Below are 21,570 nucleotides of genomic sequence, written 5' to 3'. Positions count from 1 at the left end.
AGCTAATTGTTGGAAGTAGTATTAGATTGAGTTGCACTAGCAGGAGGGCCATTAGAGTGAACTTTGTTTTCATGTTGTCAGTTCATTGCTAGCTTATTGGTCAAGGTGGAAGAAACGACATCTCTGTCAGGGGAAAGATTTGTAATATATATATATATCAAATTTCAAGGCCAAAGTTTTAAGTAAATTTAATTTGAAAATAAAAACCTGAACAGTACGTTAAAGTTAAAAATAACTATAACCCATCTAAAAGAGGCCTCGTTTGTTACAGCAATACCTTATCCTAAAGAAAGTAACCCAGAGATCATGAAAATATTGTTGAAATACTATGGAACCGAAGCTACCTCTTTCCGTGCTTTACAGAAAACGGGGGACAATAAAAAGTAATGTTTGAAAAAGTTTACGGTAGATATGATGTCTAGAACATCCAAAATAATGCTCGTCTGTTAGTGGGGCTAATTAGGACCTGGAGATATTACCTGTATATTAGAGCTTTACCAAGTCAGGGTCTCTACATTCACAAACACCACCGACTTCCAGAACCTTATGTTTATAAACAAAAATTACCGCAATGAAAAGCAGATGTTCGTCTAAACGAGGATTGTAACTTCTATTACCAGCAATATACCATTTACAAAGAAAGCACGTCAAAAGGAAATGGCATAAATGAAAGATATCAAAGCTTAGATCCAACCTACTCGTTTACATTTTTCCAAGCAGGGGTGCTAAGACTGCCCTGCCACTCAATCTCAATTCACACAAGTACTATCAAAATCAACAATCGGCCATGTTTCCCCCACAGAGAAAAGTTTGCATCTATGGTAATCAGTGTAAGGAAAGTGCTCTCTGATGCTTCTTGATGTTACGAAAGTAGGGAGACCAGAGACACAAACTCCAATGTTACCCGACCCTTGGACCTTGTGTTGATCACAAAGTGTTCTGGATATTTTCTCAACAACATAAGCAGGCCATACCATGGTTTTTCTTTGGATTCAGGACCAGGCCAATCCTCAGCAGTTAGATATCTCCTCACTCGACTGTGATGCCAGACACTACTATATTGCTCTACCAACTGAACAAGAGGAAGAAAACTACAAACAGTAAGCAATCCAGGTGGACTCAAGGTTCAAAAATCATAGAACTTGAGTAAACCGCAAGATGAAAGAAAGCATGAGAGAAAAGCCCATCAAATAAAGATTAATCAAATATGAATTGTTGTACAATTAGTGCCCCTCAGATATCCATTTAGAATCATGCAGAATTGGAGTTTAAAAGATAAACCCAAAATTCTTTAATTTAAATACGACATAAAACTTACCAGTAGGGGCAAATTAATTATGCTGAGCAATCAAAGTTCCAGCACCAATCACAAATACTTGGGGAATATATTTTGTAAGGTGCAAATAAAAAAAATGCAACAATCATCACTAGTTCCTTTTGAGGAGCTAGTACTATCACCTAGGCACTTATCAAGAACCTTCAATAGTGATATATTTGTTAAACAGCTTTTAAGCCAAGGCACAAACTAAACCAGTCTCATCCAGCACAATTTGTTGAGAGTGGCATCCAAAAATATAACTGGACATAATGATATGTACATAATTCGTCAAGAACTTGGTTTAAAATACAACTGACTCTTTATAGTTCCAGACATTTAGCAAACAGATGATAATTTAAACACTTACATTTGCACACTGACAGATGATTCACACCCACAAAGCATCAATTCAGGACGGTTGATTTTTTAGTATAAAAAACCTAACCTCATTGTAAAGTCGCTCCATAGGCATCCATTCTCCAGGGCCACAAAGATCAGAAAGAACAGTAGCTACAGACGATACCACATCCTTTTCTTCCAACTGCAGAAGTTGCTGATTATCAGATTCACGATCAACCCTAGACCTTCCCTCTGCCTTCTTGTCTGCGGGAACTAGACATAATAATATGCCAAGAAGAGAGCATACCATTAGACCAATGAGGAATGACAAAATCTACGGTACTGGAATTTAAAAGTTAAAAAGGAACGAAACTGATTGAAGAAGACCAATATGATTGGATAGAACAAGAAAACACAAAGAGTCAAAGCTTCACGGCCATTTACTAAGCAACTGATTTGAGTCATTTTTTAATTTGCTTGCATACAAAATTTCAAGCCAAAATTAACTTCTCCAGAATATTTGTCACAGAAAATAATCCACCACAAATAAAAACATGAAGAATATTTGAAACGCAAGGAAAGAACACCAGTTCCTTGAATCCACAAGGAAAAAGAAAAGATGATTAGGAACTATCAAAATCAAAAGTGACCCTTTCAAGCACAACTGAGAAACAAAATGATATCACTAAATAGGTAATGTAAGAGTCAGTATGTATCCTTGTTTTGATGACAATTTTGCTTATTCTCATCAACCTGCACAATTTTGGAGAGAAGGACTGTGCCCTCACCATGGCATTTAAAATTAATCAATTTTGATTATAAAGGAATTACTTAACAAAATTAAGCTTTATTTGCACCTTATAGGATTCAATTCTTTTCATCTCATTCTAAGAACCTAGAGCAGTAAAACTTGTCATTCGATCTATATGTTACTTTTCCTTTAACAACTAAAGGCCATTGTTGATAAAATGTTTCCTAATTCTCAAATGTCTATGCTAGTAAACTACAACAATTATAGTCTGATACTTCATGGCATTCAGTGACAAACTACATAATGCCATTTAAAATTAGGAGCAGTTTGTAAATAAGTTTTGTTATGTTGAAGTAAGTACAAAATTCCTCAGTTCCAAACTAAATATGTAATGTTAGGCACAAAGCTTGCAAACATTCAGCTTAAGAATTTTATAAATGAATGTCAAGCACCAGCCAACAGCTACTACGCCCAAATACCTTTCAAACTAAAGCAGAATCTTTTAATTCAGCCCATCAAAATAACGACTCATAATACCAGAAATGCTAATCAAATATTGCAGTATCAAACAATTGTGAACCATATGTTAAAAACCCAATGATATCTTCACCAAGAACACAACTAACCAGATCCCAATGAAACAATTCAATGCAGAAACATAGCATACCACACAATATAAACTTTTTTCGTCTTATTAATCACCAAAACAATATAAACAATTCTAACCAAATACTTAATACTAACTTTAAAGTAACAATATTTTCAAATGCTAAATCTCCGTATTGAACAGACTGATAAGAAACTTTACACTACTAACCCAATGCTCCAGCCAATCCAAGCTTGCCACCACTAACAGCACCGTAGCCCTCAAAACCTCCTTCTCTTCTGACCTTCTTCCCACTACTCCCCTCTTCATCATCCTCATAATCCTCCTCATAATACTCTCTCCCTCTCCCTTTCTTCGCTGACGTAACCCCCACCGACCCCACCATCCTCCCCGCCTCCGTCCCCCCATAACCGTAATGCGGGAGCACTGACCCCACATAATGCCTCGGCCCGACAGGCCCACCCAAAATGCTCCTCACAGGCAATAGAAAGTAAAACTCTGTATCTCCGATTTGCAACAAATCTTGAGAATCTAATTTCACCGGGGGGTTTCCAGGAAGATGAAGAACTCCCTCCACCAGGCACCCATTCTTCCCCAGCACTTCCAGGGCGAAGCGACGGCGCGTGAAATCGTAAAAGATGCGCGCGTGGTGGCGGGAGATGTTCATGCCGCCTCCTAAGCTGTTGAGGTCGACGTCCACCGTCGATTTCTTGGAGTTTCGACCTAGGATTATGGAGTATGTCTGCATGTAATACTCGAATTCTTCGCCTTGCAGCTTTGCGAAGCCCGCTTCCACGTCGTTTCCGCTGATCGTGCCCATGGTTCTAGTCGTACCGACTCGGGCAAAGGAGATTTGATCAGAAGGGTAAATTAGGGGGTCACTTGTCTTTGGTTTTGCGAGTGGAGAAAGTGTTTGTATGCAGGTTTAATGTTATCCTCGCAAGGAATTAGAATACAATTGCCGTGGGTCTTTAAAGATACCCGGACCCGGGTATCTTCTTATTAAAATAAAATTAATATATTTAAAACATAAATAACAAAATGAATATTTAGAACTAACAAAACTCAATCGACAAATACGAGGTATCGAACCACAACAGTCACAGTCGTTTCTTCCCAATAAAGTACCTAGAACAATCACCTAAGCCGCTTACCGCGAAGCCAACTTCGACCAATGACCCCAGCAAACGTTCACCAAAGGCAACCTGATTCCAACGCGACGCGAGCCACCGCGTAACGTTGGCGGAACGCCGACGAGATTTCAGGCCTTCATTCCGTTCATTTGCTCCAGCAGCCGTTGACTGAGCTCCAACAGGTTTTCATTTTCGATTTTTCATTTTTTTAAATAGAAGCAGTAAATTTGATTGATATTCCCACATTGATCTCGTATAATAATTTCTACTTAAATTTGATTGATGCTCCAAATTGATCTGGCTTAAGAACGTTTTCTTAAATTTGATTGATGTTTTCCATTAAAATTTATGAAATTTGTAAGAAATAAATTAACTAAAAAAATAAAACAATTATTTAAATAAGCTATATGCATATCCGGAATCCGACCCGAAATTTGCCATCATATCTCAAGGGTATTTAGGTCAACTCATCGTAACAAAATTAAATTGGAAATTAGGTCTCTGCTGCTAGATCGATTACCATTTTTAAGGTCTCTCTCATCCGTCGCGGACAAATATAAATCAGTAAGTACAGCTTAAACCCTAAGATTACTTTGTGATCAGAGTGCTTATAAATGGATCAGATCGATGAACAAATTACACTGCCAAATGATGCTTGGGAGATTGCGCAAGGGCTTTGAGTCCTGTAACTTTTAATATTGTGGAATGGGACTTTGAGAAATTTTCAATAATTATCCCTTCTGATGGCAGTGCTTATATGATTTTACGGTGGATATTTGTCTTTATTTTAATATTTTGGATTTGCGCATCTTTGTTTTCTGTATGCATTTGATTATTTTTACTCGTTGATATTAGTTTTTGGCTTCTTGGTTGCTGTTGCTTAGTAGCTTAGACCTTAGAATTGTTAAATTTGTTTGAACTGCCAGATGATGATTGAGATATTGTGCAAGGGCTTTGAGTTCCATTTTTCATGGATTAATGAAATTTGCTATATATGATCTATCCCTTCTGATGGCAGCCGAGAACTGATTGCTTTCAAATTTGCTTTTTAAGTGATGAATAAATGGTAGTTCTTTGACAGAGAACTTCCTTTTTAGGGTGACATTGTGTGATGTTTCACTAATGGATATTATTAGATATTCATTAAAAAAAATTGTTATTTATTGAGGGCACGAACCAAATTGGGTTATTTATGTTCCAGATTGAAAATAAGAGTGGCATTATTGTTGTTCCCTTGTTAGCTTTGACCATCAGATTATCAACCACATCCTCTATTTGAACTTTGTATTCAGCTTTCTCTCACTTAGACTGTAATGAGTAAAAAATTGATTGTTTTCTGGGATTTTACTTTTGGGATGCCATTTATGGTTAATAAGTTAATCATCTACTTGTCAAAAAGTTTATGTTGTATGCTCTTCTTCTCATCAATTGATGCAGTTTGTGTAATTAACAATTGGTTTTTTCACTTCGGGAATAATATATATGAGATGCAGTTGTGCTTGGCACATAAATGGTATGCATGCATAATTTGAGTATTCAAGTTTAAATCTTTGATGAATGCACTCCACAGTTTTAATTTTCCGTTAACAAGGAGTGCAAGCATCAAGAAGTGAATCACAAATAAGGCCTTCTTTTTACTTTTTAATAGTTCAAGCTTCTTTCATTTAAATCTAAAATTTGTAGTTCTATAAAACATTAACAGGATTGCAGAGCAGTTTATCATTGCAAATTCAATGAAGCATGTTGTGAAGATCTTGACACTAGTTGTGGCCATCACTGCCTTTTGGATTGGTCTCTTGCAGACTTCTGTTGTCCCATGTAGTCATACTTGGTTGGTGAGTGTTTTTATCTCCCAAGTTCTTATTTTGAATGTTTGGAAGTGTATGTGACTTCCGTACATAAATAAGCTTATATTTACATATGTGCTAGTGCTTTTATGTTTGTTTATATTTCTTACTAGATTACTCTTACCTTATTCTATTGCTACTTTCTGCCAGCTGCCTATCTATTTTATTGTGTCCCTGGGGTGCTACGGTTTATTAATGGTCGGAATTGGTTTGATATGTTTTCCAACTTGTCCTCAAGAAGCACTGCTATTGCAGCAGGTATTTTACTTTTCATGTTCTTTATGTGCCTTACATTCCCTTGCTCCAACCTCAAGAAAGTAAAAAAAAAAATAACATGTCACTAGGGAGGCTAGTCATATCAGAATGGCCTTAATGACTTGGCAATGAGGTTTTTTTCTCATCATGATGATGTTTATCTTTTAGAACAAAAATTCTTCAGAGAGTGAATTAAGTAAAGCAATTTTTTTCTTTTGCTGTCATATTGTTTTCTTATCTTTTATTTTTAGCATAACCATCCATCCAGTTGGATCAAACCTATGGCTTTTACCATTGTTCCAACTTTAATGGTCAATTCATTTGGTCTGTACCATACTTGAAAAGTTTACATAAATCTGGTGATAGTTATTGTTTTTCCATTATGCATCTTATTAAGAATTAATCTGTCCCTATTAGTTTTATACGTCTCTCAGTAAAATTTATTTTGTAGGACATCAAAGAGGCCAAAGAATACCTGAAGCGAAACAAAATTGATGTTGGCTCTGATTGATGGCTTGAACATGGTTTCTATTTGTTTTGGATACAAAGAAAGAACCCAAGTTGGCAGGGATGCCGGATTGAAACTTAATCTGCCATTTTGGTAGTGCAAATAGGTATACAGTAGAAGTAGAGGAAACTAAAGAATTTTTCTTTCATTATTTGGACAGTCTCATGCAGACTGTCGGTGTGTGACAAAAATTTTGATTACACACTGATTAACTTCAAATTTGGAGCAATATGAGTTCTTGAGATACAATTTTACTGACTAATATTTTGGTCAAATTAGTAGATTTATCTTTTCTAACTTTTTAGTTATAAAAAACTTAATTAAAAAAAATATCTACACAATGCTTAAAATTATAAATCAAATAATTATATAATATTATGATTTGTCTACTTGTATGTTTTGAAAGTTGCTTCTTAATTAACTAACAAGAAAAAGAAATTTATATTTTTGCGTAATTGGAAAATTTATGTATTAAAAATTAAAGAGTATTTCAATTTATTATTATTTAATTTGTTATATTGGCAAGGTGATTGGAAGTTGATTAATTTTGCAATGTTTGACCAATGAGCTTATCTTAGGTTGCCATCAATCGGAATTGAAAGTGTCAATTTCTATTATCTTTTGGCCATGTGACCCTACTACAACAGCTACTATTATATTATATATCACCATCGTATCACATAATGGAGAACCGTCATCAACAAAAATAATAATAACAAATCTGCTTTCAAACGCTTTACGAGTACTTGAAGAATTCCAAAACTATTTTACGTCAACCTAACATTACAGCAGTTATTTTATCTACTTACATGATTTGTCCCATCAATATTTACTGATGAAATAAGGAATTTAAAAACAAAAAATTCTTCCCACTCACAATAAAATTAGGTTTTGATTTAACTAATTGATAACTGTAATGTGATGATTAACCCAACAAATATTTGATGTAATGAGAAACTCTTGTACATTTCACACTATTTATTATTTGAAGATTCAATAATTATAATTATTGGGCTAATATCAGTTTGATAATTATGAATGATCGCATAATGACCAAGTTATTAATCTCATAACCTAATCAATTTCACATTATTTTTAGTTTAATTAATAAAAAGCAAATGGTCCCTCTTCATTGAGGCTTATTTGTATGAAGCACCACGTTTCTCTGTATAAAGGTAACATCATCAATGCTTGATGCTTCCTGCTCACTTACGTTTCTATTAGTTATAATTTTTGTTTAAAAAAAAATGATAATGATCATTACATTAACATTTCTTAAACTAAATACTTTTAATCAAAAGTATGGTAATGGTTTATAAATCCAATCCATATTTTCCAAGGTTAAAATTATATTCCAATAAATTCAGAATATTAAAAGAATAAAGTTACAGTAACAAAATCGTTTTCTTTTTTCCTCTTGAGCCCCCAAATTCCAGCTCAAAAACACACACAAACATACCCTTTACTCATTTCACGACCATCTCGTCATTTCCTTTTCTTACTCGATTAACCGGATACATGAACTCAAATGCTTCACACTTCCACTCTAGATCCAGCTCTCTGAACACTAAAACTGCTAAAAGATTACATTAGAACCTGTTTAACTCCACAACTCCTGCATTAGCTTCCAAGAATGGGAGTGTTAACAGAGTCATGGTGTTTCTGCAAAGGAGTCTCCAAAACTGAGAGAATGAAAGCTGCCATTTTCTCCGGCAAGGGTTCCGCCATGGTCAGAATCTCCGCCGCCGGAAATGGGATCTCAGGTACCGGTTTCTTGATCCACCGGAATCTTCTTTTGACTACTCATGTCAATCTTCCTTCTGTCGCTGCTGCTGAGACTGCCGACATCCGCCTCCAAAACGGCGTTGCTGCGACTCTCGTTCCTCACAGGTTTTTTAATTACTTTTAATTTTTTTTTTTTTATTTTGGGTCTAATATACTTATTTGGATTTATGTTGATGCTGAGAAAATACGTGGGGCCATAATAGAAATTAGGCGGAGACTTGAGAGTTGTTTTAATTTCAAGTTAAAAAATTGCTTTGTATAGATGCTGGATCTTATAGAATTATGTATTTTTTTATACCTAGAATTCCAATGAACTCGAGTTGGAAACTAGTACCCTGAACCCTATATATAATCCTTTGGAAGTCGAAAGCTAGTGGCTGGCTTAAGTAATTTGCAGTTAATTGGCTGCTAGTTGTTGTCTAAATATGGTCAATTGTATGTAATGGTGTATGTTAAAAATTAGATATTGTTATTGGTATATGGTTAGTTTTATTGTTTAAGGCTTGTTATCATAGAGTTTGTGGATATGGTGATTAAGTTATCAATGTAGGTTCCGGAAAGATTTATTTCGTTTCTTCCTTGGTAAACTAGTTAGGGTAACTGGATGCCTTGTCTGAGAAGCTTACAGACAGGTATACCTGTTACTTGTAGACATTATAGATTAAAGACTGAATATAACACATAGGAAGAAATGATATGATAAAATGTAAGATTAAAGAGGATAAATTCAAATTGTCATGTAAGAGCTTGTTGCATGAAAGATTCAGGACTCCATAGTATTTTTATATGGAGTTGTTTTCTATACGTTGAATGTACAATCAAGGTGATGGAACGTCATAAGGAATGAGTTGTTGATGAACATGATGGCTTAGATGTGACAAATAGTATGCAATTTTACAAGTTCTTAAATGAAAGTTAAAAAACGTTTTCTTTTCCACTATTTAATTTATTCTGCAAATTGACACATAATGAGCTTAGATAGAGCATAGTTTATTGTGCTCTGAGTTGAAAACAGAAATTAACTCCCAAGTATTTGATGGGGAATCCTTAAAGATGCTCTGAGTTGATAAGAGAATCAAGATGCCTAGAGTTCAGTTTAGCTTGTTGTACTATTTGGGGTTTGATGTGCTGAGGTTTTTGCCTCTATTACCCGTTTATATTTATTTGTCAATAGCAATTGGTTGTTCATTTGGCATGTTTGTATGTCTTCTGCCTTTTAGTCCGGTTTGGTGTTTTATCCTTTGCTCAATTGAATAATTTTCTTGTTAGACTTGATTAAGTCCCAATATAACTGTTTTATCCATAGTCGTACGCTCAGGTTAATGGGCGGAAAGATGGTGACTTTCCTAAAATGCTTCATCTTTTAAGGTCTTTTTCGCAATTTCATGCATTCTTTAATGAACTTTCATCTGGTTTCAGGTTCTTTATTACAAGCTCAGTCCTAGATCTTACAATAGTGGGTTTAGATTCCATGGACGGAGACTTGAATTCCCAGGGTCAGCAGCCTCATCCCTTAAAGACCTGTTCTAAACCAACCCTGGATCTGGGAAGTGTTGTTTACTTGCTAGGCTATGCAGAGAAGGAAGAACTAATAGTTGGTGAGGGAAAGGTGGTGATAGCCACCGACAATCTGATTAAACTGTCAACTGATGGAATAATATGGAGCCCTGGATCTGCTGGATTTGATATTCAAGGCAATCTTGCATTTATGATTTGTGATCCTATGAAACTAGCAACATCTCCTAATACAAAATCATCTTCAAATTCATCATCTTCCTCATCATCGTGGAAGAAGGATACTCCTATGCAATTTGGCATTCCTATTCCCATCATCTGTGATTGGTTAAACCAGCATTGGGAAGGCAGCCTTGATGAACTTACGAAACCAAAACTACCAATTATTAGATTGATGTCCACAGGCCAGAAGAGTGAACATTCTTGTGCTTCCTTTACAATGAGACAGGTGTTTAAGTCAACAGAAGACAAAGATGCTGGGACGCCATCTTCATCAAATGTAATATCAAAAACTAGGGATCACAATGGACCAGGCTGTTCCAGTGCAGTTAATACTGTTGAGGAAGAAACCTTCAGTACTGATCCACATGCTACCCATGTGCAAGGGATCCCAACTCCAGAAATATATGAATCGCCAAAGTTGACTTCAGTTCCAATTCAGAAGAAAGTGAGTGGCCAAACCCAGCTATTAGATATTAACTTCCCTCCAAAGGTTGCCAAAGCCGCGGTCCAATTACAGCCACTCAAACAACTGTCCCTGAACCCTCATGAGAATTGTGTCAAAGAACTTCCTCCACAAAGTCGATTGAAAGAAGAAGACCAAACCCAGGTCAGAGGGTTGGCCATTCCTAATGAAGATACTGAGGATGCTGATATTGCCTCGACAGGCTCTGTAAATGGTGCCCAAAGTGAGGTCCAGTCTAGTTCATCTCCAATAGAAGTTTCAGAGATGCATAATGGATATAGCAGTGAGGGAGAGACAACAATGTACTCAGCAGAAACTGCCGAGAGTCGAAACTATACAAGTCCTAGAGAAGGGAAGTTTCAGCAAGTGGGAAGGAGCCAAAGTTGTGTGAGTTACAATAGATGGGGAGCTGTTCAAAGGAACCCAGTGGCTCGCCGGACAATGCTAGAAAAGCAAAGGAGCTTCATCCATGGGAATAAGGTGTATTCACAAGGAGCAACTTCTCAAAGGAGTAATGACTACTACAGCCCAACAGTCTCCTCAATCATGAAGAAGCGGAACTCAGAGCAACCAAACAGACCTCGCCAAAGTGCTGTTCATTCATCTCCGAGATGGATGTTCTGAATCATTCTCGATGATTGTTATACCCAAACAAGGCCAACAAGAAATATATAGTTCTTTTTCCCCCTTTGTCACAGTTTTTATTCTTCCTCAACTTACATAAGAGTATCTAATTTGTTGTGACTTTGTGCAGACAGATTGAAGATGAATAAGAAAATTCACCCAGGCGATTGTAGTGTAGTTCAATCATTCAACTAGATTTCATATTTGCTTATTCTACTGTATGTTTATATGCAAAAATAAAAAGTAAATAATTATTTATAGGTTACCATTAAATTGTAGACTTTACATTTTGTTAGATTATATCCGAAATTATCATATTAAGATCAACTTTATTTCTCTTTTCAACAAAATTAAAATAAATTAAATATATGGTATGACTTTATGTTCATTCTCTTCTTTCTTAAAATGCCAAGTGTTTTTGCCACGTTGAATATGTGAATTGTAGCTCTTTATTCATCTGATACATGACCAGACATCTCACCTGATTATGTGGTGGCCATTGCCTACTTAAACTTACCATTTGATATTATACGCGTAAATCACTCAGAGTCATACTAATAGTAATAGTCAATGAAACAATGAGTAGAGATTTAGGAATTAGGCCATCTGCCTTCTACCAATAGAAAGAGGCAAAAGCTCATTCATTTGTTTTGTAACAAATATACCCTCTTGTTTTGTGGGCAGGAACCTACGCTATTAATTTATAATTATTAATTAACTAAACCTTCCAATTTCTCACATAATTACATTAAAACACTCAGAATTTCACCTATTAATTTGACTTTCAATATCTTCAACTCTTATTCAATTCTCCTATTTTTCATACATTTCCGCGTATGAACAACCCCGTAATTTTTTCTATATTTTTTGTTAATACATTCATAATATCATACAAAATTGTATTTTAAACTTTGAAACAATTATTATATATTCTAAACACACATTGAATAACTCATTAAACACATGTTACAAAATTCTTATTTAATTTTTCTGGAAAAAGGGAAAGAATAGTAAGGACCAGCTAATCATCACTGGGTGACTGATGGTAAAAACACAAATTGAAGTTTCACGAGCTCTTGAGACTTTATTAATAAAATAAAATAAAATAAAGAAAAAGCTCATGATGTAATGATGCTAGGGTTAGAAACACTTGAACTTATCAGATTTGACAAAAAATATTAACTAGATCCACATTTGAAGAAAGGGACAAATATATAAATATATATATATTTGAAGAAAAGAAAGTGACAGTTATTACCCCATCTTTGTTGATGTGTATTACTTCAAAATTAGGGAAGCAAAGCTGGGGCAAAATTATAATTTTATCTGAACTTTCTAATTTGAAAATCTATTTATGATTAATTAATTATATGTAAGATCAGGTACAAGTACAGTAACCGACTTAAAATAAAAATACACAATAACCAAAAACTTGCATTCAATGAATTAATTAAAAAAGGAATATAACAATAAGAATCAAATAGAAAATTATATTTTATATATTGAAACAAATAAAATTATTATTGTGTTTAACATTTTGTATATAATATAAGAGTGCAGTGACATACGTTAAATAATTTATTAAAAAAATGTCCATTGCTTCAAATTTAATGGAGTAAGGGTAAAGTTGAAGTTTAATCTGTATTTAATTTAATTAATTGTGTAAATCATAAACAAACAGAATAACCAATTACAAACTTATAACCCTTATTATTATCTACACGTTACTAAAAACTTATCCTTTAATGAATCAATCAAAAAGTAATATAATTTAAGAATACATGTTAAAATTATAAGTGTATTTTATTTATAAAGAGAAAAGAAGATACTCAATTTTCAAAATATTAGATTTTTGTGGTCCTAACATGTGATTTTGAAACATATCTTAAGAGATAATTAATGATTTTTTTTCTTCTCTATTAAAATAATATCAAGGCAAGATTAGGACATTAAGGTATGAATTGAGTATATTTAGAACTTGTAGGCCCTATTTTAATTTGTCAAAGTTGGAGGGTGTATTTGTATTTAAACAATTGATGTGAAGATCCGCAACAGCCACGCGCAGGCGTACAAAACGGGTCAAAATAGCACGTGCACTTCAACAAAACAATTTTCCTCTCCACTTGACCGAAGAAATAAATCCCAATCCCAATCCCAATCCCAACTCCTACCTCCTACCTCCTAACTCGTAACTGATGTTCGAACATGGCAACCTTGTAATTTATGGCAAAAGCCAGTGTCATTTACTCGGCCGCAACGCCAACACATCCTCGGTCCCATCGACCAAATCGCGCACACACACACTTTAAAAACGCAGACACTCAACTCTCTCTCTCTCCCACAATTCCACGGAGATAATTAAATTACTCTCGTCTCTGTTTTTGTTTCTGTTTTACATAGAACACACAAACATGTTGAAGTTTTCATGCAATGTCACGGACCAAATCCACCTCATAAACCAGGCCCAATGCAGATTCATGGGCCTTCCCAGGCCCGTCTCCTCTGTTCGCCGACGAAACGTCTCTCTTCCGATTTCTAATCCTCGAACTCCGGTTAAAATTCAGGCTGTTGTATCGGAACAAGGAGGTCGGACTCTCACCGAAATTGGGTCTGGTACGTTGGCGGATAGGCTCCGGTTGGGGAGCTTAATGGAAGACGGATTTTCGTATAAGGAGAAGTTTATAGTGAGATGTTATGAGGTTGGGATCAACAAAACTGCCACCGTTGAAACCATTGCTAATCTCTTGCAGGTATTCCTCTTAATTAAAAAAAAAAAAATGTAATTGTGTTTTCGTTTTCTTTAATGTTCTTGCATTATTGGATATCCAAATTTGGAAATTTTTGTCAAACTTCAAAAACACATTATGAATGAATATTCTTTGGTGCGTTTTGTCCTTTTTTTTAAATCCTGTTTTGCTTATTTGGAAACCAGCATTTAGAAAACGTTTTTTGGAAGATGAAAAAAGTTGTTTTTCTTTACAAAAGAAACTTAACAAAATGGATCTCAATTTTAACAGAGAAAATCTTTCATTTAGAAAGAAATGAAGCTCGAATAGAATTATAGAAATACATCTTTTTTATTTAATATATTGGGGAAAAATACATTGTAGGAGGTTGGATGTAACCATGCTCAAAGTCTTGGATTTTCAACGGATGGATTTGCAACAACCACCACTATGAGAAAAATGAATCTTATATGGGTGACGGCTCGTATGCACATTGAAATCTTAAAATATCCTGCTTGGTAGGTTTTGCTTTGGTTTTGTTTGAAACAGATAATTTAGAGGTTTTGGGTTCATAATTTTCCTTTTGACAATAAAAACATTGGGTATGTGGTATAGGAGTGATGTGGTTGAAATTGAGACGTGGTGCCAAAGTGAAGGTAGAATTGGAACCAGACGTGATTGGATTATCAAAGACTATTCCAATGGTCAAGTTATTGGAAGAGCTACAAGGTGTGTTTTAAGCTTCTCTTTTGTGCTCCTTTTCTTTGTATTGCAAAGTATAAGAACTTAAGAATTATATAAATGCTAAGATACAAAGAGTGAACGTCTTCCACAACAAATGTTTTTGAGTACATGCACTATTCATTTAAGTTTTATCCTGAATATCCTGTTAGAGGTCTGCAATTATTCAGGGTTGGCATTTGGTAGCATGTAGTTTTATTGGTGGTACTAGAATATTATCTAACATCAGTTATAGGCTGTTGCTGCTGGCTTTGAGAAACCTCTTTTTACCCTTTCATTGTCTTTTGCTAATATGAGGTTTATATGCCACAACTTCAAACCTCCGCAAACTTCTAGACTTAAATATACAATAATATCAAGAATTTGTTGACACTCTGTTAGCCTAAATTTGCCAGAAGTTTTGTTCTCTGACAAATTTTGGGGAACTATACAACCATATCGGTTTGTTGATAGGGAACTATACAGGTTTTTTAAATAGCCATTTACAAACACGTGTATTTTTGTATATAATGAGGCCCTGTTATATTGCTGCTTTTTTCCAAATGGATTTCCTTATTTTATAAGTTTAAACTCCTTACAGTCTTGGTTGCTTTTCATTATGAAAAGTCAAACAAGGATATTGTAAATGGGCCATCTTCCTGGTGGCATGGTATTGGACATTTAAAAATTGGTTATTTTTGTGGCCGTCAACAGTCTCTTCTCTGGCTATCAGCGACAATATGGCTATCTCTTCTTTATAATCTTGATTTGAAGATCTCCTTTGTAAATTTTACATTATTAGTTTTGCTTCATATGTTTCTATTAACTGCACTGTGTCCTTATGTCTATTTTCGTTTTTTCCTGTATTGATATGCATAGAAGTTGACAATAATACATCTTATGATTTCAGCAAGTGGGTGATGATGAACCAGGTCACTAGGCGGCTACAGAAAGCCAGTGATGAAATTCGAGAAGAATATTTAGTCTTCTGTCCACCAGAACCCAGGTAGGTGCTTTTCTTTCTTTCTTGCCTAAATTATTCCCTTTTGTTTACATAAGTTATTATGTAATGCAATCACATGTGTACTTGGTCATAATTTGAAAACCGTAAGATGATAGAGGTTAACTCCATAGGTAGATTTGTCAGCTGTCTTTACCGCTTAGGCAGATTGTTCAAGACCTATGCCTACTCTCTCTCTCTGAATGTGTGAACCAGTAAGTGCAGCTCAGGGGATACAGTATATGGGAGTTGAACAATAGTAGATGTTGGCTACATTCACTATTAACACTAATAACACTATGACAAATTTTGGAAAAAAAAATTTGAAACGGATTGTTAGACATATATCTTTTCCTTTGTGTGTGGGGTAGATGGAATTATTGGATGGCTTATGCCTTCTCTCTCTCACTTACTGAATGTGTCTACGAGTTTCAGACCTGTGGAAGTAACTGATTTTCCATTGGTTAGAATCAAGTGTTTTGATCAACTAATATCGCTGGGAGCTCTTTTGTTTTGTCCTTTCATTCCGCTGAAAATTTTATCATGGCGAATATAGAGGCTTACATGACGAAATTAGCAAAGTCCTAAGAAAATTCCTTGTGTCTACGAAACAATGTTAGATCATTAATTCTGCTAAACTTCATGGCCCCATATTCTACTTTATATTTGTATACTACATCAATTTGGATGACATATTATTGCTTCTATAATATGTTTTTTCTGGCATATATAGATTCTCTTTTCCAGAGAAGGACAATGCCAGCCTGAGGAAAATTTCAAAACTAGAAGATCCTGCTGAGTATTCCAGGACAGGGCTTATGGTAAGATAGTTTGATTCATATAAGATGCTTTTGATATCTTTCAAGTTCACATTGTGCTTTGTGATTTGCAGCCTAGGAGAGCTGATCTGGACATGAACCAGCATGTTAATAATGTTACCTACATTGGATGGGTTCTAGAGGTTAGTAGAACCTTCACTTTCCTCTAGTTTTGTGTTGCTCTTGCTGGAAATATAATTATTCCTGTAGCCACTCTTATCCTTTTCTTTTTTAAATTGAAAAGGAGTTTCCTTTCATCAAAATAGATCTTATTGGCTTTAAGCCAGAACCAATACTTGGTTCCTTTTTGTAAACTATTAATTATTCCGAAATGGATTCTGTCTCTAGCCATAATGGTTTTTCTTAATCTGTCTGACAGAGCATGCCTCAAGATGTCATTGACAGCCATGAACTGCAAACGATAACCTTAGATTACAGACGAGAATGCCAACAAGACGATATAGTCGATTCCCTCACAAGTCCCGAATGGATTGAGGATTCTGATGCAGTTTCAAAGATTCAAGGAACAAATGGGTTACCTGCAAAAGGAGACAGAGAAGACTACCGTCAATTTTTGCACTTACTGAGATTGTCAGGTGATGGCTCTGAAATAAACCGAGGTCGAACTGAGTGGAGAAAGAAATCGGGTAGATAAGGAAATAGTGTAATTTGCCCTACATTTCCTGCTTTTAATGTGTTTGAAAAAGTTTTCTTTGTTTCTGTTTCTTTTGCCTTTTTCACATCAAGGGGGTTTGGCTCCGAATCTATGTGTCGTTAGGAAGTTTAGAGTTTTGGTTAAATGTAATTGTGTTTTCGTTTTCTTTAATGTTCTTGCATTATTGGATATCCAAATTTGGAAATTTTTGTCAAACTTCAAAAACACATTATGAATGAATATTCTTTGGTGCGTTTTGTCCTTTTTTTTAAATCCTGTTTTGCTTATTTGGAAACCAGCATTTAGAAAACGTTTTTTGGAAGATGAAAAAAGTTGTTTTTCTTTACAAAAGAAACTTAACAAAATGGATCTCAATTTTAACAGAGAAAATCTTTCATTTAGAAAGAAATGAAGCTCGAATAGAATTATAGAAATACATCTTTTTTATTTAATATATTGGGGAAAAATACATTGTAGGAGGTTGGATGTAACCATGCTCAAAGTCTTGGATTTTCAACGGATGGATTTGCAACAACCACCACTATGAGAAAAATGAATCTTATATGGGTGACGGCTCGTATGCACATTGAAATCTTAAAATATCCTGCTTGGTAGGTTTTGCTTTGGTTTTGTTTGAAACAGATAATTTAGAGGTTTTGGGTTCATAATTTTCCTTTTGACAATAAAAACATTGGGTATGTGGTATAGGAGTGATGTGGTTGAAATTGAGACGTGGTGCCAAAGTGAAGGTAGAATTGGAACCAGACGTGATTGGATTATCAAAGACTATTCCAATGGTCAAGTTATTGGAAGAGCTACAAGGTGTGTTTTAAGCTTCTCTTTTGTGCTCCTTTTCTTTGTATTGCAAAGTATAAGAACTTAAGAATTATATAAATGCTAAGATACAAAGAGTGAACGTCTTCCACAACAAATGTTTTTGAGTACATGCACTATTCATTTAAGTTTTATCCTGAATATCCTGTTAGAGGTCTGCAATTATTCAGGGTTGGCATTTGGTAGCATGTAGTTTTATTGGTGGTACTAGAATATTATCTAACATCAGTTATAGGCTGTTGCTGCTGGCTTTGAGAAACCTCTTTTTACCCTTTCATTGTCTTTTGCTAATATGAGGTTTATATGCCACAACTTCAAACCTCCGCAAACTTCTAGACTTAAATATACAATAATATCAAGAATTTGTTGACACTCTGTTAGCCTAAATTTGCCAGAAGTTTTGTTCTCTGACAAATTTTGGGGAACTATACAACCATATCGGTTTGTTGATAGGGAACTATACAGGTTTTTTAAATAGCCATTTACAAACACGTGTATTTTTGTATATAATGAGGCCCTGTTATATTGCTGCTTTTTTCCAAATGGATTTCCTTATTTTATAAGTTTAAACTCCTTACAGTCTTGGTTGCTTTTCATTATGAAAAGTCAAACAAGGATATTGTAAATGGGCCATCTTCCTGGTGGCATGGTATTGGACATTTAAAAATTGGTTATTTTTGTGGCCGTCAACAGTCTCTTCTCTGGCTATCAGCGACAATATGGCTATCTCTTCTTTATAATCTTGATTTGAAGATCTCCTTTGTAAATTTTACATTATTAGTTTTGCTTCATATGTTTCTATTAACTGCACTGTGTCCTTATGTCTATTTTCGTTTTTTCCTGTATTGATATGCATAGAAGTTGACAATAATACATCTTATGATTTCAGCAAGTGGGTGATGATGAACCAGGTCACTCGGCGGCTACAGAAAGCCAGTGATGAAATTCGAGAAGAATATTTAGTCTTCTGTCCACGAGAACCCAGGTAGGTGCTTTTCTTTCTTTCTTTCCTATATTATTCCCTTTTGTTTACATAAGTTATTATGTAATGCAATCACATGTGTACTTGGTCATAATTTGAAAACCGTAAGATGATAGAGGTTAACTTCATAGGTAGATTTGTCAGCTGTCTTTACCACTTAGGCAGATTGGTCAAGACCTATGCCTACTCTCTCTCTCTGAATGTGTGAACCAGTAGGTGCAGCTCAGGGGATACAGTATATGGGAGTTGAACAATAGTAGATGTTGGCTACATTCACTATTAACACTAATAACACTATGACAAATTTTGGAAAAAAAAATTTGAAACGGATTGTTAGACATATATCTTTTCCTTTGAGTGTGGGGTAGATGGGATTATTGGATGGCTTATGCCTTCTCTCTCTCACTTACTGAATGTGTCTACGAGTTTCAGACCTGTGGAAGTAACTGATTTTACATTGGTTAGAATCAAGTGTTTTGATCAACTAATATCGCTGGGAGCTCTTTTGTTTTGTCCTTTCATTCCGCTGAAAATTTTATCATGGCGAATATAGAGGCTTACATGACGAAATTAGCAAAGTCCTAAGAAAATTCCTTGTGTCTACGAAACAATGTTAGATCATTAATTCTGCTAAACTTCATGGCCCCATATTCTACTTTATATTTGTATACTACATCAATTTGGATGACATATTATTGCTTCTATAATATGTTTTTTCTGGCATATATAGATTCTCTTTTCCAGAGAAGGACAATGCCAGCCTGAGGAAAATTTCAAAACTAGAAGATCCTGCTGAGTATTCCAGGACAGGGCTTATGGTAAGATAGTTTGATTCATATAAGATGCTTTTGATATCTTTCAAGTTCACATTGTGCTTTGTGATTTGCAGCCTAGGAGAGCTGATCTGGACATGAACCAGCATGTTAATAATGTTACCTACATTGGATGGGTTCTAGAGGTTAGTAGAACCTTCACTTTCCTCTAGTTTTGTGTTGCTCTTGCTGGAAATATAATTATTCCTGTAGCCACTCTTATCCTTTTCTTTTTTAAATTGAAAAGGAGTTTCCTTTCATCAAAATAGATCTTATCGGCTTTAAGCCAGAACCAATACATGGTTCCTTTTTGTAAACTATTAATTATTCCGAAATGGATTCTGTCTCTAGCCATAATGGTTTTTCTTAATCTGTCTGACAGAGCATGCCTCAAGATGTCATTGACAGCCATGAACTGCAAACGATCACCTTAGATTACAGACGAGAATGCCAACAAGATGATATAGTCGATTCCCTCACAAGTCCCGAATTGATTGAGGATTCTGATGCAGTTTCAAAGATTCAAGGAACAAATGGGTCACCTGCAAAAGGAGACAAAGAAGACTACCGTCAATTTTTGCACTTACTGAGATTGTCAGGTGCTGGCTCTGAAATAAACCGAGGTCGAACTGAGTGGAGAAAGAAATCTGGTAGATAAGGAAATAGTGTAATTTGCCCTACATTTCCTGCTTTCAATGTGTTTGAAAAAGTTTTCTTTGTTTCTGTTTCTTTTGCCTTTTTCACATCAAGGGGGTTTGGCTCCGAATCTATGTGTCGTTAGGAAGTTTAGAGTTTAGAATCATCAGTATATTGAGTAAAAGGCAATGCAGTTGATTCTGGGCATCTATTTACTGTTGTATCTTTACTGTTTGTATTTTATCGGAAGCTTTCATATATAATTTAATGTTTCTTGTTTGAAGAGTCCATGTGGATTTAGATTTCATTAATTGGGAAATCTATAATTTAATCACCAATGATGCTTTAACCCGTTCATGATGTTGCAAACCACTTTAGTCCAGTTTCTGGAGTACTCAAATTGTAAATACAACTTTTTAATCCAACTGTCACATTATTTGAATTTTGAATAAATTTTGCCATGATAACTTTGAGATTCCAGGTTTTCAGACTGCCAATTAGAAACATATTTCATTAAATTCATAAAAATTACTATGTTCTTCTTCATGGAGTCATTTTAGTTTAACACTAATTTTACAGAACTGATTATGTGTTCAATAAATTAGATCTTTTATCATGTGTTCAAGTGAAAGTTTTAAAGATATTCCTCGATTTGATTTTAATTGGAATGGAATAAATCTGGCACTCTTGATTTGGATGATATTCAAGAGTTGCAGAATTCTTTCTTGTTTCACGAACTGTGTAACATATAAATTATAGAAAGAAAAACCTCTACAATCTCATGCAACGGTTCTGCAAAAGTTGACACTATTGTGTTTTGAAAAGCATCTTTTTGGTAAGCACCTCTGTGGAGTTTTATAAGGTAGAAAATTCAGCTAAACCTTCTACCACCACCTGCTCATCTTCTTCTAATCCTTTTTCAAATCTAAGCTGATAGAGAATCTCCCTTAAATGGCAATGCTTAATTTAAAAGCAATCATCACTGCAATCCATGGGATGGGACCATGAGGCCATCAATGA

The 21,570-nt window shown here is 35.0% G+C and overlaps 5 protein-coding genes across 7 annotated transcripts; 4 read left to right on the top strand and 1 right to left on the bottom strand.

The window, feature by feature from the left end:
- Nucleotides 1-539: 539 nt before the first annotated feature.
- On the bottom strand, nt 540-3,975 carry LOC116144160 (FHA domain-containing protein FHA2). 2 transcript variants are annotated; one of them, XM_031429616.1, is made up of 3 exons: nt 3,226-3,964; nt 1,764-1,930; nt 540-1,072 (listed from the first exon to the last, which is right to left on the bottom strand). In XM_031429616.1, exons 1-3 carry the CDS (start codon nt 3,833-3,835, stop codon nt 863-865), a joined length of 987 nt encoding a protein of 328 aa, XP_031285476.1. In that variant the 5' UTR covers nt 3,836-3,964; the 3' UTR covers nt 540-862. The 2 variants fall into 2 exon arrangements, with proteins under 2 accessions (XP_031285476.1, XP_031285477.1); XM_031429617.1 differs by having other exon boundaries at nt 937-1,072; nt 1,686-1,930; nt 3,226-3,975.
- A 595-nt stretch (nt 3,976-4,570) lies between these two features.
- Nucleotides 4,571-7,007, top strand: LOC116144251 (dolichol-phosphate mannose synthase subunit 3). Of its 2 annotated transcripts, none has more exons than XM_031429711.1 (4): nt 4,571-4,712; nt 5,851-5,983; nt 6,146-6,253; nt 6,702-7,007. In XM_031429711.1, the coding sequence occupies exons 2-4, from the start codon at nt 5,882-5,884 to the stop codon at nt 6,759-6,761; spliced, it is 270 nt and encodes an 89-aa protein (XP_031285571.1). In that variant the 5' UTR covers nt 4,571-4,712; nt 5,851-5,881; the 3' UTR covers nt 6,762-7,007. The 2 variants fall into 2 exon arrangements, with proteins under 2 accessions (XP_031285571.1, XP_031285569.1); XM_031429709.1 differs by lacking the exon at nt 4,571-4,712 and adding an exon at nt 4,733-4,916.
- Nucleotides 7,008-8,246: 1,239 nt separating this feature from the next.
- On the top strand, nt 8,247-11,668 carry LOC116144242. Its single transcript, XM_031429700.1, has 2 exons — nt 8,247-8,648; nt 9,963-11,668. The coding sequence occupies exons 1-2, from the start codon at nt 8,392-8,394 to the stop codon at nt 11,365-11,367; spliced, it is 1,662 nt and encodes a 553-aa protein (XP_031285560.1). The 5' UTR covers nt 8,247-8,391; the 3' UTR covers nt 11,368-11,668.
- Nucleotides 11,669-13,529: 1,861 nt separating this feature from the next.
- Nucleotides 13,530-17,417, top strand: LOC116144232 (oleoyl-acyl carrier protein thioesterase 1, chloroplastic-like). The gene is made up of 7 exons (XM_031429686.1): nt 13,530-14,117; nt 14,478-14,611; nt 14,709-14,822; nt 15,724-15,819; nt 16,547-16,634; nt 16,706-16,774; nt 17,011-17,417. Exons 1-7 carry the CDS (start codon nt 13,779-13,781, stop codon nt 17,284-17,286), a joined length of 1,116 nt encoding a protein of 371 aa, XP_031285546.1. The 5' UTR covers nt 13,530-13,778; the 3' UTR covers nt 17,287-17,417.
- Nucleotides 17,418-17,763: 346 nt separating this feature from the next.
- On the top strand, nt 17,764-20,833 carry LOC116144247 (oleoyl-acyl carrier protein thioesterase, chloroplastic-like). The gene is made up of 6 exons (XM_031429705.1): nt 17,764-17,897; nt 17,995-18,108; nt 19,010-19,105; nt 19,833-19,920; nt 19,992-20,060; nt 20,297-20,833. Exons 1-6 carry the CDS (start codon nt 17,830-17,832, stop codon nt 20,570-20,572), a joined length of 711 nt encoding a protein of 236 aa, XP_031285565.1. The 5' UTR covers nt 17,764-17,829; the 3' UTR covers nt 20,573-20,833.
- Nucleotides 20,834-21,570: the final 737 nt, after the last annotated feature.

Source organism: Pistacia vera, unplaced genomic scaffold (genome assembly GCF_008641045.1).
Source record: "Pistacia vera cultivar Batoury unplaced genomic scaffold, PisVer_v2 Contig44, whole genome shotgun sequence".
In the NCBI taxonomy this organism is placed as follows: domain Eukaryota; kingdom Viridiplantae; phylum Streptophyta; class Magnoliopsida; order Sapindales; family Anacardiaceae; genus Pistacia; species Pistacia vera.
This window is presented reverse-complemented; position numbering and strand designations above follow the sequence as displayed.